The sequence below is a fragment of the Anomalospiza imberbis genome, chromosome 3, assembly GCF_031753505.1.
Source record: "Anomalospiza imberbis isolate Cuckoo-Finch-1a 21T00152 chromosome 3, ASM3175350v1, whole genome shotgun sequence".
Classification (NCBI taxonomy): domain Eukaryota; kingdom Metazoa; phylum Chordata; class Aves; order Passeriformes; family Viduidae; genus Anomalospiza; species Anomalospiza imberbis.
In genome coordinates this window covers 98,259,782-98,277,368 of record NC_089683.1, presented here as the reverse complement: position 1 = coordinate 98,277,368, position 17,587 = coordinate 98,259,782, and the positions used below count along the sequence as shown (strand labels likewise).

Below are 17,587 nucleotides of genomic sequence, written 5' to 3'. Positions count from 1 at the left end.
ACTGACAACCCAAGAATATTGCATTATTGCCTTTCAGAAGAAAATCCCGCTGTGCTCAAATCCAGGCCAAGTGCCAGCCTGTCAGGGCTCTGTCCAGCCTGGCATTTGTTCAGTGCCTGAAGAACTGCCCAGGACAGATCATTAATAAGTGACAAAGTTGTCCCTGAACCCAGTCTCTATACTTGTAACAGCAGATGTTTATTTGGGCACTCTCATTTTAATTCCTGGGAATTTATTCTACTTTCCCATTCCCACCCTGTGTGGGCCTTATACTGTATTGACATACAAGTGTGTATTTACATACACACTTTAAATACTGAGGCTGCCATCAAGGTCACCAGTGACAGAGGAGGTTATCAGCCTACCAGAAAAAATCAAACTGGAAATCAAGTCAGTCATCCTCTTTTTACAAGATAAAATGAGCCAAATCACTTAAAGATGGCAGCAGAATGAATTTATGTCCAGGACATCAGGCTTGGACAGAAAAGGAAGAAATTCAACAACTCTTACACCAGACATACTTGTTCTAGGCTAAGTCCCTAAGAAGTGAATTGTTTATGTAAACAGAGACAATTCAAAGTAGGGAGAGAAAGGTCCTGTGGCTACTAAACAAAGATGGGGAAGCTGAGAGGAAAAAACAGATCAGCACTAGCACAGTTGCTAGAGAATGTGCAGGAGAGTAGGAATTAGCAGTCCCTTTGATAACAGTAATGGAAAGAAGAAGTACAAGCTGTGCTATCAGGATCATGTGTAGCTCGGGAGTGTCTGGCTAAGGGGCTGGGACTAAAGGACCAGTGTTTCTAACTCCATTTTAAAGGTGTAAAGACACTTTTGTTTGTACTAACTAGGCAAGAGGAAGGCAACCAAGAGAAAACTCTTCCTCATTACTCCTGGATGCCAGTGAGAGTGTGAAATTCTTAGGCATGCCTTTGGGCATACACACACATCCCACTTGTTTAAGTCTGGAGTGCCAAGAAGTTACTATTAATATTGCAGCATTAAGGAGAGAAATTACATCCTCCAGCAGCTTCCCAGGAACAGGACAATATGTCATTCTCAAAAGAGACAGGTCTCAGCCCAAACTCATGGTGCTGGCAGCCACAAAACTTGAGAACAAATGCCTCAAGCTGAAATCAGGGAAGGGGTGCAGAGGTATTTTTAAAGAAATGCAAAGGTACTTATGTCATGAGATTCCCCCCAACAACAGTTCAGGCTGTACTGTCAGAAAAACAGTAAGAAAATGGAATCTTGGACTCCCACTGTGTATCTGTCCTCTGCTGTGCATTTCTGCAGGAGCAGAGCCCATGGAGACAGCTCTCATTCATGGAGCCTTTCCCACCACTCTAAAATACTGCGGAAAACACACATCCAAGGACACTAGCTAGAGGCTGTAGCTGCGTCATGTGGAAACCTTCCTGTGTCTTCTGCCTGAGAAGCTCCAGAAGAGTTCTGCCTCACCTCTACACTTGCTGCTCTTGGCCCATTCTCAGTTCCTCTATTGATATTGCTCTCCTTTACAGCACAACCACTGCTCCAAGATCTTACCTAAGCAGACTTGACAGCAAGAGAGGAAGCAACAAGGAAAGACAAACACACACCTAAAAACAAAAGCCAGGTCATTTTCTAATTCCCTGTCTAGCACTGAAGTTGGCAGTTCTCATTGCCTTATTTCTTAATCAAGTTTGTTCAAGAAAATCACTCTTCCTGAAGCAAGATTCAAGACTCTAGTTTCCCCATCAAGAAGATAAAAGTTTAGAGGTGCAATTGCTTTATTGCAAGGAGGAAGTGTCTTCTGCCCTCTAAATAAAAAAAAAAAAGTAATCCTTCTCATTCTGTAAGTGAGGGGAACAAAGCTCATGTTATTCCCTCAAACTTCATAGCTCTGCAAGCTCATGTTTTCACTTGGGGTGTGCCCAATTAGAAAATACTCTGGCAAGCAGAGAAATACCAACAGTTGTGCAATTCTGCCTCTGTTAAAAGCAACACAAATCATTAGCTTCCAACAGGTATCAACAACCTGTCAAACATCCCAAGTGCTGAAAGCAAAAAGTCTTCAAGGATTCTCTACAGGATGAACTGTGTTTGCTTGAGTGCATGTTTTTAAATCAAAGCAAAGAAACCTAGCCATCTTCAAACACCTCAGATCTTAGAGGGAAACAAGAACTCTTTGTCAGGGATCCTTTTTCTCTGCTGGGCTGCTCTGCATTGCCTTGCTGTTAATATTTGCATTTTGGTATTCCAAATACAAGCAGAGTCCTGGGTCTTCCACCTCTGCCTCCCACTAATGGGAATGTGTTTCATACCCTGAAGTGTTGTGTTATGGTTTGGGAATTTATTTTGGTTGTTGCTTTGTTTTTTCAGTGTTTTCCCCCCTCCAAATGTCTTCATTTTTCAGCCACTCCAGTATCTCCTGAAACGGAGGTTCTGTTTCCATCCTTCTTCCACCCCCAAAGATGACATGGGTGAAGACAGAAACTGAATTAGAGTAGGATTACAAGGACCCAGCAGTTCTGGACAAGAACACCTGGATTTTCTGTGCCCTAAACCATTCACCCACACACCCTCTACAATATTTTACCACCACAATGATTAAAAGAAAGCCACCACGACATCATCAGGTACAAATTAGGAACATTTTACCTCCAATTTCAAATAGGCTGGAAAGGAAAGAGGATCAGGTCAATTTGCACAGCACAGCCTTTTGCATGTTATGAGAATCCTTTAGAAGGCAGCAAAAGACAGATATTGGAAATAGATAATTCCCATTTAACAGGAGCATAAAGTGCTTTGTCTCTCTTACAAGAGAGCAGCCATCCTCCAGGTTCCTCCTAGGGAGAACATACTTTAATTTCAAACAGACTACAACCACTAACAAAATATTCAGACACACAGGCTCATCTAAAGTTTCTGTACTGATAGAAATGCATTGTTTCACTGAACAGTTTAGAAATAATTGTTAAGTCAAGACAATCCAAGAATGGGCACAGGGATAGTATTCAACCTCAGGGTTGGCTATGGGAAAGTAAAGCTGTACAAATTGTGCTGGCACAAACACATGCTCTGGAATATTCCTCTGACCTCTGTCTATGTAGTGAGGCTGTGGTGTACTGAGATGAGAGAAGAGCCAAGAGATGAAGAATAATATTGAAAATAAAAGATCTACCCATATCCCCTGTTTTCTGTCTCACTACCCAGCCTTCAAAAGAATACAAATTTTGCAAATGCAGGTGTCCAGGGATAAAATAAAGAGGAGGGAAAAAAGAAAAAGGAAGGACATTGAAATGGCTTACCACTGCGTTCCTCAGGTCTAAGGCTCTTCTTTGCCACTTCTGCCAGTGCCCCAATGCCAAGACCAACAGCTAGTCCTTTAAAATAAGAAGAAAAAGACTCAAGTCAGAATGAAAAAGCCTTCCAGTCCACATACAGAGGCATTTTTGGTAATTAACTTTAAGCCACACATTCAAACACACAACAGCTCTATTAGAACATCTAGCTTTTGCAATGGAGTCATCTTCACTCGACACTGAAGAGTTTTTTCCCGTACTTCTTCAGCCCAGCATGCCAGCCAGGAATCATAGGCTAGGCCAGTCTGGGACATCTGGCTTTCATAAAGCATGTCACAAGTGTTACTCAGAGCTTTGTGCTCTGGCTGATGTTCTGCTGTAGACTCAAATAATGGAGTTTAAAAAAAGGGAAGAAAAAGAAGCCAAAACTCTCACAGACATGGTTCTCAAAGTACAATTCTCAAGAAGGAACAGAATCTCTCTCACTCCCCACCATGCCACAACAGCAGGAGGAAAAACCCTATTTAGGATGAAGCCACTGCCAATAGAACGTAAAGTTGTGCAACCCTGCTGTCTAAGCATTAGGTTTAATTGTGCTCATTAGCTGCCTCTTCCTTCTATGAGCTCATTTACTGTGATGAACAGAAACATATTTTTCCCCGAGGCTCACCTTACACCAGTAGTGTTGCAACCTGCAGTCCAAGGAGCTGGGCTGGGGAGTAATCCCACACAGCAGTAAGACCAGGAGACAAAACACCAGCATTCCACATGCACTATGACCCTGGCAAGCAGTGAATTCCAGGGTGGTTTCACAGCCACAGGTTAAGCTAGGACTACAAAAGCAGCATTATCTGCCTCTGCTAACCAGAGCAAAGGCGCTGAAGATTAAATGAGGCACAGATCTAATCATGCAGCAATCCATACAACCAAAGGTCTCACTGCCTTCCCAATAGCAAAATCTTTCTTTTTCTGGATAATAAATGGCATGGGCAATCAGAACAGCTGGTGCTGCTCCATGTCTCCTCAGCAGTGGTGCTCCTGCTGTGCTCTACTCCCACAGTGCTGACAGTACTGGGTGCACCTGCTTTCCAAGCACCCCAAGTCCTCCTCAAGGCACTACTGGAAAACTTCCCAGGTAAAACAACCAGGGAACAAAGTCAGCACAATGAAGGAAGCAGAGCTGTCCAGCACATGGCATTTTGCATGTGTGCAGGAAGAACCACACACACAAGTTTTGTCGACTCAAATGAAAAAGCCTGGCCACAAACAAGGTGACCCTCATCCTGGACTGGAGTTTTTCCTCTCTCCCATCTCTCTCTCAGTACAATTTCAACCCCCCTCTCTCCCAGTACAATTTCAGGCTTGTATAATTTGTCTGCTTCACAAGCAGCTCTACTTTTAATCTTATGGACTACATGCACTGGGACCAGAGAGTCCTGCATAAGGTGAAGCACAAGTGGCATCAGTGACACTACAAGGTGGCTGGGGTTTGGGTTTGTTGGTTTGGTATGGGGGTTTTTGTGGGATGGTTTTTGCTTCAGGTTTGTTTTTTTTTTAGTTTTTCAATATTTTCTGCAAGTTTTTCTATGGAGTTGCAGCACTGAAGGAAGTCTGATGTTAGTAACTAACTTGTGTAGACCTTTCAATTATGTTAAACCATGCATCACCAATGAGCAAGTGCTTTGCACCAGAAATCCAGAGATTTTATTAGCTAAACAAAGTGAGAAAAATACCCCTAGGTTTCACAGAAAACAAGAAAAAGGCTTTTCAAACACAGCATAAACACCTACTAAAATGTTGATACACAATGATTTCCAATCAGATCCCAAATGCAAGACAGTAACTTGGAAGTACCAAGAGTCAGATAGGAAGCCAATAAATACGTATCTCATCAATAAGATATTATTTTCTAGACTAAATACCACTCACAGAACATTTCTGTTGGCCTTGATCCCACTTTTACCACCTCCAAAACAATGCTCCCCCCACCATAAATCAGCTTGGTCATTATCACAGCTAGACTGAACTGACTGGCAGCAGTTGATTTCAAATTAAAAACATCACATCTTCTTCTAAAGGTTCTATGGTCCATGTCTAAAATTAAAAATTACTGGATTTACTGCCTGGACATAAAATAAAACATATCAGAAGTTTCTAATCTCTTCATCATTAAGACACAAACCACTTCAAAGGTAAATGAAAGTCTAGGAACCAGATTCTACTCTGTCTTGCAGAATAAAGCTGGAGAGGTTACAGCTTGTTTAAAAGCAGCTTGGGTTTACATCAGTGTGGGCAAGATCAGACTACAAATGAACATGTTTTGCACCTTCCCTCTCATGGATGTGCACTGCTAAGCATCTGTACTAATATTGTAGGCTGCACTAGAAAAAGAGCTGCTTTTTCAATAGGTGCTCTTACAATTTCCTCACTGCTCACTCTGTCCAATTTCCAAAAAAATGAACCCAAATCACCAATCAAACAACAGTTTTAGATAAAGTCGGGCAAAACCAAGTGCATGGTTTAAAACAGCTGCTAAGCTTTAAAGATCTGAAGTTCAAACAAAGGCCTCAAGCATCTTCAAACTATAATCACAGTGTTTGCTACTGCTTAGCAGTCAAGGTTACAGAAAACGAGAACGTAAGGGTGGATGTTTGGGGTTAAGGTGTTTGCCTTCTCAAGTAACCACTACAGATGCTGAGGTCCTGCTTCCCAGGAAGTACCTGGACATCTGCCTGCCAGTAGGGAGTCATGAATGAGCTCCTCTTGCTGCTTTGCTTGAACATGGAGCTTTCTTTGCTTCCCCTCTTAAACTGTCTTTATCTCAGCTCCCAAGTTTTCTCCAAGTTTTTGCTCTTTCCTATTCCTTCCTGCAGTGGGAGAGAATGCGTAAGCAGCTATATGGGGCTTAGCTGCTGCTGTTCACCTATTACCAGGAACAAGTAACCCCTCCAAAGAACCTGCAGTGCTACAAAAGCATTGTCCTCCTCTGGGCCACTAATCTTGCACAGGACACTCCTGATGTCCTTCACTTCCCTTGTTTGCAAGATGCGTATTTCCTCCAATATTAATCATTTTGGGACAGTTCTCAGCATTGCTCAACACCTTGAAAAAATAATATTCTTAATACATCTGTAAAGTCATTCTCCTGCATTTTGCACTCCATGAAGATTATTTCAGGCCTGGAAAATGCCGCTTGGTTCTATACCAGCAGAGTGGCTCTTAGAATATTTTCCAGGCATCTGCAGCATCTGGTACACTTCAAACCAAGCCTGTCAAGGGATGATCTGGAACCAGTTTTGTTCAGGGCAAAACTCTTGCTCAGCAACTGAGACAACAAAACAAACAGAAGCTGAATGGGCTGTTATCACTCTGTTCAGCCTGCCAAACACAGGGTGGGAGCAAGACCCTCACCTGGAGCAGCCTGTGCCCTGGTTTTGGTCACATAAAATACCACAGTCACCACACAGCACACACTGAAAGCTCCTCAGCTGGACAGAGCAATGAAAAATATAATGAAAGGCTCATGGGACAAGATAAGGACAGGGAGATCACTCAGCAATCACCATCAAAGGCAAAACAGACTCGACCTGGGGAAATTAGCTCCATTTATTACCAATCAAATCAGAGTAGGATAATGAGAAATTAATACTAAATCATAAAAGACATTCTTCCTACTCCTCCCTTCTTCCTGAGTTTAACTTTACTCCTGAATTCTCTACCTCCTTCCCCTCCCCAGCAACACAGTGGGAGGGGGATGGTGGTTACAGTCATTCCACCACACATTGTTTCTGCTGCTCCTTCCTCCTCAGGGAGAGAACTCCTCACACTCTGCACCTGCTCCCACAGGAGACAGTTCTCCACAAACGTCTCCAGTTGGAGTCCTTTCCATGGGCTGCAGTTCTTCACAGACTGCCCCGGCACAGGCCCCTTCCACAGGGTGCAGTCCTTCAGGAACAGGCTGCTCCAGCAGGGTCACAGGTCCTGCCAGCAAACCTGTTCCAGTGGGGGCTTCACACAGCTTTCTTCAAGCATCCATCTCTTCCACTGGGGGCTCCTCCACGGGCTGCAGGTGGAACTGCTCCATTGTGGTCCTCCATGGGCTGCAGGGGCAGAGCTGTCTCACCAGGGCCTTCCCCACAGGCTGCCAGAGAATCGCAGCTCCAGCACCTTCCCCACCTCCTTCTTCCCTGACCTTGGTGTCTGCAGGGCTGTTTCTCTCACTCCTCTCTCCAGCTGCAATTTTTTCTGGATTTCTTTCCCCTTCTTTACTCTTTTCCCAGAGGTGCTGCCACCATTGCTGATGGCCTTGGCTTGGAGCCATCTTGGAGTTGGACACAAGGGAAGATTCTGGCAGCTTCTCACCGAAGCCACCCTGCAGCCAAACCCTTGACAAGCAAACCCAAAACGCTCACTTGCCACTCACATGAATATCTGAATCCTGCAGCTGTCAGGCCTGTATATACTTTACTAACATACCTCAAAAGAGTAGGGTTTTGCTTTTTTTTGTTTTCAAAATTGTTAAAATCACATTAAATCTAGACTTTACCACAAGCTTCCTGAATTTTCTTTATTGCAAAAGAATCTTATTATATCATTAAAATAATAAACTTAGAAACCAGGAATATGATTAAGGAAGCCATGAACAGCTTAGAAAAGTCAAATAAGGCAAGGAAGGGAGAATGGAAATTAAAAAAAATCCAGAACTGAGTAGGTGGAACTGATGACCCATCAGACTACAAAACAAGCATGGAACAAAAAAAAACGCAGAAAAATCTGTTTTGTCAATTACAATCCTGGGAAGAATAAATAAATAAAAATCAAGGAGGCCATTTAGTACTATAAATACACCTACTAGCAGTCACTCAGGCCGCTGCAAGCAGCATACAAAAATACATATAAAGGACTGAGGAGTTCAGTAGAGGATCTTGTGCTGATCACAGAGCAATATTAGCTCAGTATTACATGCAACTGTTGGAAAACATGATCTTCAGTCTTTCCAGTAAAATGTTCTTTGCCCACAGAAGAGCTGAGAAGCCAGGAAAACTCAGCAGTCCAAGTATTTTTGCCTCCTGTTGCTAATTTGTCCACCACCCACCAGAGTGTTCTGAAATAATGGCTGAGACACAGCTGAACAGTCCCTATAACACTGGAGGGAAATACATGTTTTTCTTTTTTGAAAGAAAACATGCAAACACAGGAGGAGGAATGGGATCATGCCAATACCATGCAAATTCAGCTGTCTGAACCCCAGGAATAGTTAAATGAACTCTGCTTTTGACCTACTCAACATCACTCCATCTTATCCAACATTACAATAATACTGTTCTAATATGGAAATAAAGGGGGAAAGTGTCTGGGTTTTTTTGTTTTTTTTTTTTTTAAGTGTTAAAAAATAATCAAATGCTAGTTTGACTGGTGAATCCACCACTATTTCCCAGAATGATTTCTTGGGGTCCTCAAATGAAGATGATATGTCAAAGCACACAAGAAATTTCCTGCACAAAAAGTTTACTTGATTTAAGCTACATTCCCTCACAGTTATGGAAGAGCCTCCTGCCCTTAGTTATTTTTAAGGCAATGTAAAGAGCCAGGCAGTAGAGCAGGAAATAATCACTCCCCACCTCTGCCATTCTTTGTTTGAGTCTAATCATTTGAATGTTCTAGGAAGCAAGGACATAGCTGGTTCACTAATATTCCACAGGTTAACAGTGATATTTTCTGCAATATTTCTTCATCCCCCCCATCCAACCGGGCCTTCAATGCTTCCAGAAATGGGACATCCCAAATTTCTCTGGATTTGTTCCTAACAACTAATTTAAGCCTGCCCTCTGTCAGTTTAAAGCCATTATCCCTCATCCTATTACCACAGGTCCTTATAAAAAGTCCCAAAATATTACCAAGGGATATCTTAAACTGAAATAAACTACCTATAGATCATATCTGTTGTTTGCTAAGCCACTGTACTGACAGTACTGTTTCTCTTTGCTGTTGCAAATTAAAATTCAGAGAGAAAGATAGGCAATGAATGCTAACATGAGATTGCAAAGACCAGAGAATCTGAACAATTTCTGCAAAACAGTTTTCCCCCAGAAGCTCTCTAAAAGCAAGCACTCTCTCTTGGCAGCCATTTAATCATATAAAGCAGAGAACCGGAAGAGAGTAGCAAGACCAAAAAAAAAAAAAAATATGACACACAGATGATGTCTGGAGATGCTGCTTATAAGCAATCTCTTTCTTTCCTACTCTCCCTTAGTGGCTTTGGTCTGATGGAGCTATTTGTTTTGGTTTTTACCTTGAGGTTAGGAGAAGATGGGTTATACTTCCCTTAGAAGCATGAGTTAGCCTTCCCTCACACAACAGCCTTGGGTGCCAAAAGCTGGAACATAGAACCCAAAGTTCCATAGCACTAGAACCCAAAGTTCACAGAAAATTTGGTCATCTGCCACCTCACATCCACCAGCTGTCAGCAAGCAGCAACAGATGAACTCAGAAGATGACAGCTAAAAGTGCTGTGATACGTCCTATAACACTCAAGGCTAGATTAGAATGGAGACCTGTGTGCTACTAGAGCCTAAGAACATAGTCAAGTGAGTTTTAAAGTAATGTCTTGTTACTCCAAAAAGCAGATCATGAACCCTGCTTACCCTTAAGGAATAATAAGCATGCTGTGAAGGCAGAGTGCCTGCAACAGACTACAGGGTTAAAGAGTTAAACAGACAAGCATTAAAAACTTATCAAAAAATTCACTTGCAGTTTATTCCTGCACTGCACAGGATCAGCCCCTGCCCCAGCTCCTCCTAGTGTGCCTATTAGTCTGACAAAAGGACAAACAGAGAAAGAATAACTTTTTTTTTATATAATAGTTGATTTGAATTACATTTGACAGGTTATTTTTCTTTCTTCTGGGATCTGTAACACAAAGATGTCTACTTTGTACATGTGCTTCTCTATCAAATTTTGTGGAAGAGAATCACAAGAGCCACAATAGACTGTTCACAGCCTAGATAGGCCACTATCATCCCAAAAAAGTACAGTCACAAAAAAACCCAATCACAGCAACAGACAGACTCCTCATCCAAGGAGGAGGATTACCTAAGTAGCACTAGCTGTGTTCATCTCTCCACCTGCAATATGTGATACCTTATTCTTTAGGAACACGTTAAGTCCTTTGATGATTTTGGATACAAGACATGAAATAAGCATCATCTGTCAATATTACTTAAGATATTTAACTGCTTTTTGATATAATAAGTCCCATTCTGTATGTAAAATTAATTATGATTTCAGCTAGCTTGATCTTACAAACTCAGAATTTACATCCTTCCTGGGAGAAAATGGTCTACAAGCAATGGATAAGTAAATCAAATCTTGGCTATTATCATCTCCCCATGCTCAAAAAGGAATACCAGGAGGAAATATTTATATTTAAACACTGTTCATAGAAGTAGCAAGGATAAAGTTGGGGAAAGATTACTTAAAATTACAGCTGCTCCAGCTGTCTCTGCTTGACAGTAACAGAAAACTGGGAGATTGGGAGAGTTTCCTCAAAGTGCAATCGCATGTGCAAGACTGGGGTATTTATACAGGCTGGGGAACAACCTGCACCTCGGTCTCCCATTAAAACAGCACAGCCCACAAGGTATGTGTCACCATGAAGATGTGCAGCTCTACTATGCACCCCCAAATCGTCTGCCCCAAATTCTTAAGAGCAATGAAAAAGCCCGAATCAAGCTGTTTGTGGGAAAGCACTGTCCTATTAGCAAGCTGAGCTGGCAGATGGAACCACCCAGTGCTGCAGAGCAGGAGCCCTGTCACAGCCAGCCATTACCAGCACGTGCAAGTGCCATGGCAAACTGGGAGTGCAAACTGACCTCCAAAGTTAGCGAGTCGGCCAATCCTGGTGACGGGAACCTTCCTCTCCCGGGCCCGCTCACTGAGCTGCAGTGGAGAGAGAGGGGAAAAACAAACACAAAGTAATTGGGCACGTGGTCAGACACCTGCAAAGCACAAGCCAGAGCACTTGAACAGCTCCATGCTGCAGAAAGCTTTCCATGAACTCAAGCTTTGTATCTAGTGGGAGATTTTTCAAGGGAATACGGAGCAGAACAGACACATCATGCACTGAAATACACACTGAGCAGAGGAGAGGACAAGAGGGTGAGAAAGACAGAAGAGCTGATAACCATGTTTGGAAACCCCATTTTCACTTTCAACTCAGCAGCCCTTGTATTTTGAACTTGAAGAAGCCACACAATGCTAACCCAAACTCCCTTCCACACATGGAATTAGAACTTATGGAGGGTCATCAGATTCACAGGACTGTAGACAGTTCCTCCAGGCACAACAGCAGGAGCAGTTAGGTATACAGTTTCACCCAATATCCTGAGTGAGCCCACAGTGGCATCTGATACTGGACGTGGGGAAGGAGCACAAGGTGACAAGTATCTGCACTGTGGGTTCTGCACTCACACAAACACTGAAGTGACAATTGTGAGCTATGCTACTCTCCAATCTACTTATGCTCAGAGCAGCATTGCCTCAATGTCTACAACTGCAAGATGCCACACAGGAAGCCACAGTCTCCACTGTGATTAGCTTAGGTCCAATTCTAAGCCTATGTAGACTTTTTAAACATCCTCTCACATCAGATTATCTGACATAGAGGGAGCAAGTGTGAAAAGAGAAACTAAAAAGCTATTGACAGAAGAAATATCACAGGGCTAATGAGCACTGACACTTCCCTCTTTTGCCTTCAAAAAAGGGAATAGTGGAAGAGGAAGAAATGAGAGAAACATAGGAGAAGGTGAGTAAGGCCAATTTAGTGTAGACACCACAGTACTGAGAACCCTTAATTAAAACAACATACCATCTGTTTGTAGGGTTTCTGCCCTGAACCTGCTTTGGCCTGTCTGGCTTTATCAATATCTTCAGCTGTTAATCCACCAACAGAGGAATGGTCTTGGTGAAAAGCTCTATTTTGTCCAAAGGCAGTAGCAAAAGGATTTCCAGGGTCCCTAATGCCTCCAAATAACCTTGCATCCATTTTGGGAGGGAAAGGCTTCTGACCCATGCCAGAATCTCCAGTCTCATCAGTATTTCTAAAAGGTCCATTTGTTGTGTAGGAATAAGCAGGGCCTTCAGCGCTGTGTTCCTGAGGCTTGCCAGGAGCAGTGGAGAAGTCCATTGGAGCATCTGATGGCTCTCGGGCTGAGAAGTCATAGTCTTTCCCAAAATCCTCACCAAAGTCAGTGAGGATCTCCTGCTGCTTGCCTAGTTCCTGCAAACAATAATTGAAATACTTTAAGAAAAGATCTTAAACCTTGCTCCCTACCCACCCATGGTCCTCAGAGAAGAGCATGCTGCTGGGTGTCATGTCTCCACAGTAAAGAATTGTAGAGACAGAGATTCTGGCACTGCAGACATTCACAGTAAGAGACAAGAAAGAAAGGAAGAGACACTGAAGATGCCTGAAATCCCTGACAACCTTTTAACTCCACTGATGGGACAAATTCTTTAACAGTTTCTCAAATATCCATAACTGGAGATACTTTGTTTTTACATACACTGCCAGAAAGGGTCACTAAATATGGAGTTCACTAGAAGCAATGCACTGCTCAGAAACAACAGGTGATTGGAGCTGCAATATCGTATAAGAGTAACGTTGTTTTCCCTCCTCCCATCCTGTTTTCAGTCAGACAACATGAGCACTTCCAAGCCCAAAGCCACCTGAAGCAATACCAGATACCTACTTACAGGCAGAGTAAGCTCAGCCTTTCACAGTCATAACACTACCAACTGCAAAACACATTCCATTATTCAACCACCAAACTATGTGTTGTCATCCCAAAATAAATAAAATTCTGTGCCTGGAGCAAGGATAACAGCATCAGGCACAGCAACACTCCAGGCAAGCTTCTCCTGACACTCTTTTCTGTCCTAACCTTGCAAAATCTGCTCCACAAAGTCCAGATATTTCTTAACACTTTTCAGTCAAAAATAAATACATAAATAAAAATCAACAGCAGAGCATTATCTCTAGTTCACTTATTCCTTGACATATTCTAGTTACCTATCTCAGCAGTGGCAATACCATAAAATAACTGATGACTATTACAGGCTATCAACAGGATTTTAAATCCTGCTGTGGTCAGGCAAGCAGGCAGCATATTTCAGGCTCTTTCCTAAACACTAATTACATTTCCCTTCCTTAGAGAAAAAAACAGAACATGGTCTTTCCTGTTATTCAGCAGGTCTCATACTATTCTGAAGTTCAACATCATAGTGGGGGAGGAGAGAAGAAATGTTTACAGATGGGGACTGTAACCCACAATACTGACCACTGATTACAAGCAAAAAAGCTTTCTTACCTCCACACTTAAACTTTTAGAAACATGCCAGACAGCTAAAACCCTTTCAATTAATGTAAAAATCTTCCTCTCTACAAAACAGAAAATGCTGTATGTTTATATTTTTTACTGAGCCCTGCTTTGGCAACAGCTTCTCTTGCAACCCATTTACAGAAAGCAGGGCAAGTATTCCACAGTTATGCTCATTGGGCTTCTCTTGTGCAGAGAAACACGCACAGAAACAGAACATCTCTCTCCTCTTAGGTGCAAGAGGAGGACAGTGACAAGACAAAGCACTATCCCCATAAACAAACACAGAAGTTAGTTCTACTGCAAGCTTAAACAGAACCAAGAAAACACTAGCCCAGACTCTAGGACTGAAGCTATAGATTGCTCATTACATAAAACCATCCAAATCTCATTCCTTAGTTTCTGCCTCAAAAATGATCATCTGAGCTACACACTTCTTCTAAGGATGATGAGAGAGAAGTACCACAGATAAGCCCCTTGCTTTCAAAATATGGCAGCACAGCAAATGTGAATCTCTTATAAATCTATCCCCATCTCTGATGAGAGAAGCTGCTGCCTGGCTTTCCTTATGTTCCTCATTTGAAAGCCAGTTCCAAAAATCCAGCCTGGGCTGTAAGTGGTGAACGTGCAAACACCTGACCCTGAGCCACTCTGGAAAATATCACGTGCATCAATTCTGCCAAGAAAGAAAGCAGCACTGAGATAAATCCAATGCACTCTAGAAGAGCTCCTTCATCCAATGCACTCTTTTAGAGAAGTCAATCAATGCCCCAAGTTTAAAGGAGACTCTAAATAACAAAGTTGCTGACCAGTCTTAGCAAGAGCTTGATCTTTGACAAGATGAGACAAACAGAGCACTTTTCTAATTCAGCATGTCTTAAACACTAATGGAAACACTAACATTCCCCTCCCATTCCTGTCCAAGCACCTTCCACACCCCACAGGTTCCAAAGAATTTCCAAAGCAGTGCAACATTACTATTATCAATCCCACACTTCAGAACTAGGCTCTCATTCAAGATGTGAGTTCCCTGACACTCACCCAACAAAACCAAAAAAGTACCAGGAGAAAAAGCAAAACATCAGACTAGACTGTGCACAAAGAGCTTTGCTTACCTGCACCTTCCCCAAGGCAGAACTGAACTGTTCCTCAGCAGTGGCCTGGAGAGTCTTTGCAATGGTGACTGCATCTCCCCCGAGGAGCACCTGTCGAAGCTGTCCTGCTTGGGTTTCCAGGATCGCTTTACTGAGCTTGGTCAAGCCCCTCATGACCATGATGGCATCACCCGCCATGACTGATGTCTTTCTGTGCTGAAAAATATAAAGGGAGAGGGAGCAGGAAGATAAGATGTCAAGAACAAGTTTGCAGCAGGTTTCATGCCCCATAAAAGCTGGTAGCAGATCCCTGGCAAATCTCTTCCTGCTTTGGCAAGCAGCCACCTTGGGAACTTGTCTGCAGCCCAGATAGGACCCAGGCCAGCCTGAGGGCCTAGTTAGCTGATCTTACCAGGAAAAGAAAACTCTCCTTGTTCTCAGGAGTTAGGACAACTTTCCAGGACTCTACACAAATATCCAAGTTACCACTGACCAGGGCAAGCAAAGACAGATAAACACTGCAAAAACTGTCTTGATTCTTTTCAGATGTTAGAAGTGGATTAAAAACATTAATATTTGATATTTCATTATTATGGGGCCTTGGAACATGTTCTCAGGTCCTGATAGCACTGATGAAATTCACTGTCACATTCCATTCCTGCCCTGGAGTTGTGCCTGCTCATTTTACACAGCCAAATTTCTTTACTCCCACACCAATGATTAAGCTTTGTCCATCCTCCAAAGGTAGCCTGCTCCATAGTCTGTTCTGTCCCCAACTTGTAGCTCATTCTAATACTTTTAACTGAAAGTTTAAGCATGCTCACATACCTACCACAGCATTCACAAAGTGGTGCACTACAGTGAATTATTGACTCAGCCCCCTTTCCTTTTCAAGGGGTTCCATCTCAGATTTATAACAGCCTGTGCCACTTCAGTGTCTTCACATACAAACTGGCACTGCAGGATGCAGGACAGAGTGCATCTAACAAGAGTAATTTCCATCAGCTCCTTTGGCTCAGGCTAGAACCAAGCTCAGGCTCAGGACACTGGCTCTCCTACATCACTGTGGTTCACATAAAAGAAATCCAGTGGCTGGGGTGCAAAACTATTTTGCAGGGGAGATTTTCACCTGCTTATTTCACTCATCTGCTACACCTTTAAAGCACAGACAGGGTCAGGTTCCAGGATTGGCTCAGCTGCACATTACCATCTTTACTGACACAGAAGACAGAGGCATGCCGTTGGAACAAGATGCTGACTAAGGTCCAACCTTGCCCATACAGCAGTCTCTGTAATGATTTGGAGAGAAAAAAAAATGTTCTGACTGCAGTAGGTACAGAGCACTAGTCTAAGGCCATGTATTTAACTTACTTCCTAGGTAGGTATACAGGTATCAATTCATTTTGAGAAGATAACCTGTCAACATGCACATGTACTCAATTATAAATGTTAATACACTGATGTGGTACAAATGGCCCTCAGTCAACAGCACACAAGTTGGCATTATACCCAGCTGCAGACCACAAGCAACTGGATCCAGTTATCTTCTCAGGAAACACAAGCCCTGTCTCAAAAATGTCTGCTTTACCTGTCATGAAGGAGAAGAATGGACTGCTAAAGCTAAGTTTCTGTAATCAAATTTGCTGCAATCACACAGGAACTACATGGATTACTACAGCTGAACTTCAGAGAGACATTATTTTGCAAATTCAGGATAAAGCCCAGTTACTGGGATATTTGTTCAACCACTGCTTTATCAGTGATCAAAATTGGGAACAAGTACTGCAGCCAGGAAGTGTTACACTGACATGTTTTAAGTACACTCTTAAAAGAACAGTCAAGTGCTTACAATGAATCTGGGCATAACAGGTTAGCTACAAAAATAAAAATCAAGCCCACCTAGGTAATTTTTCTGTGGTTCTCATTACAAGACCTATCCATATGCTCCAGACCTCTAAGAAGTGTTACTCCTGCATCTCTCTGAGTTTAACCACTATGATTTGTTTTATCCTTGTATAATGCACCTTCAAAGTCAAAAGTTGCCTGTCAGGTAAGGAAATCTACTCTGTCAACAGGAAGTGTTTTTCTACCCCTACATCTTCACACTGGAAATTTCCACATGGATCTCACCCAAAGCATTTATTTGCTGGCTGTCCCTGCAATTCAGAGCCAGGCAAAGAAATCAGCCAACAACCCAATACTGTCCCAGCTGAAATGAGACCATTCAAAGGTTGCCACTATTAAGAAATAAGTGCTTTTGTGATCACAAGTATTAGCAACAAGGAAAGCTTGAGTGCAAAAAAAGTTCATTTCCTCCCAATGAAGGGCAACAAAATCCCAAGAATCCCAAGAAAGCCAAGAAAGGCAACAAAAAGTAAGCCAATACAGACTTCGACAACGCACACATAAAAAAACTCCCACTTTTAACATGTATTCTTACTAATAAAGTAGTAAAACTATAAACTTCTTTCACCCAAAACCAGCCAAAGACCTTGTCATAAAGTGACAGTTATGATATGCTAAATGTGTGGTTTTTAAAAGAAATAAATCTCCAAACAAAATTTAAGGGAAGCTAATGCAGCCACATGTAGAAAACATGCATTGCACAACACTCATTCAACCCTCCACTGCTAAATATATCAACATGCAAAGAGGACCATTGCCCTACACAGATTTGGTTACAAGACACTGCACAGGGCAAATCCTTACCAATCTCTCTCTGACTTCCATTTTATCAGCCCCACTTGCTCTGCACAGCAGCTGTAACCACCTAGGTACCAGGTAAGTGGTTTGTTAGCTCAGAAGCATCAGCACCATGTTCCTATGTAGTGAT

General features: G+C 42.5%; 1 protein-coding gene across 1 annotated transcript in view; it reads right to left on the bottom strand.

The window, feature by feature from the left end:
• COQ8A (coenzyme Q8A) overlaps positions 1–15,987 on the bottom strand; it is a 32,267-nt gene extending 16,280 nt beyond the window's left edge. The window contains exons 1-5 of the mRNA XM_068185939.1: positions 15,884–15,987; positions 14,776–14,970; positions 12,151–12,561; positions 11,156–11,222; positions 3,291–3,365 (exon numbers count right to left, since the gene is read on the bottom strand). Coding sequence (XP_068042040.1) covers positions 3,291–3,365; positions 11,156–11,222; positions 12,151–12,561; positions 14,776–14,952 — 730 coding nt within the window. The 5' untranslated portion in view covers positions 14,953–14,970; positions 15,884–15,987. The remainder of the gene's footprint in view (positions 1–3,290; positions 3,366–11,155; positions 11,223–12,150; positions 12,562–14,775; positions 14,971–15,883) is intronic.
• Positions 15,988–17,587: the final 1,600 nt, after the last annotated feature.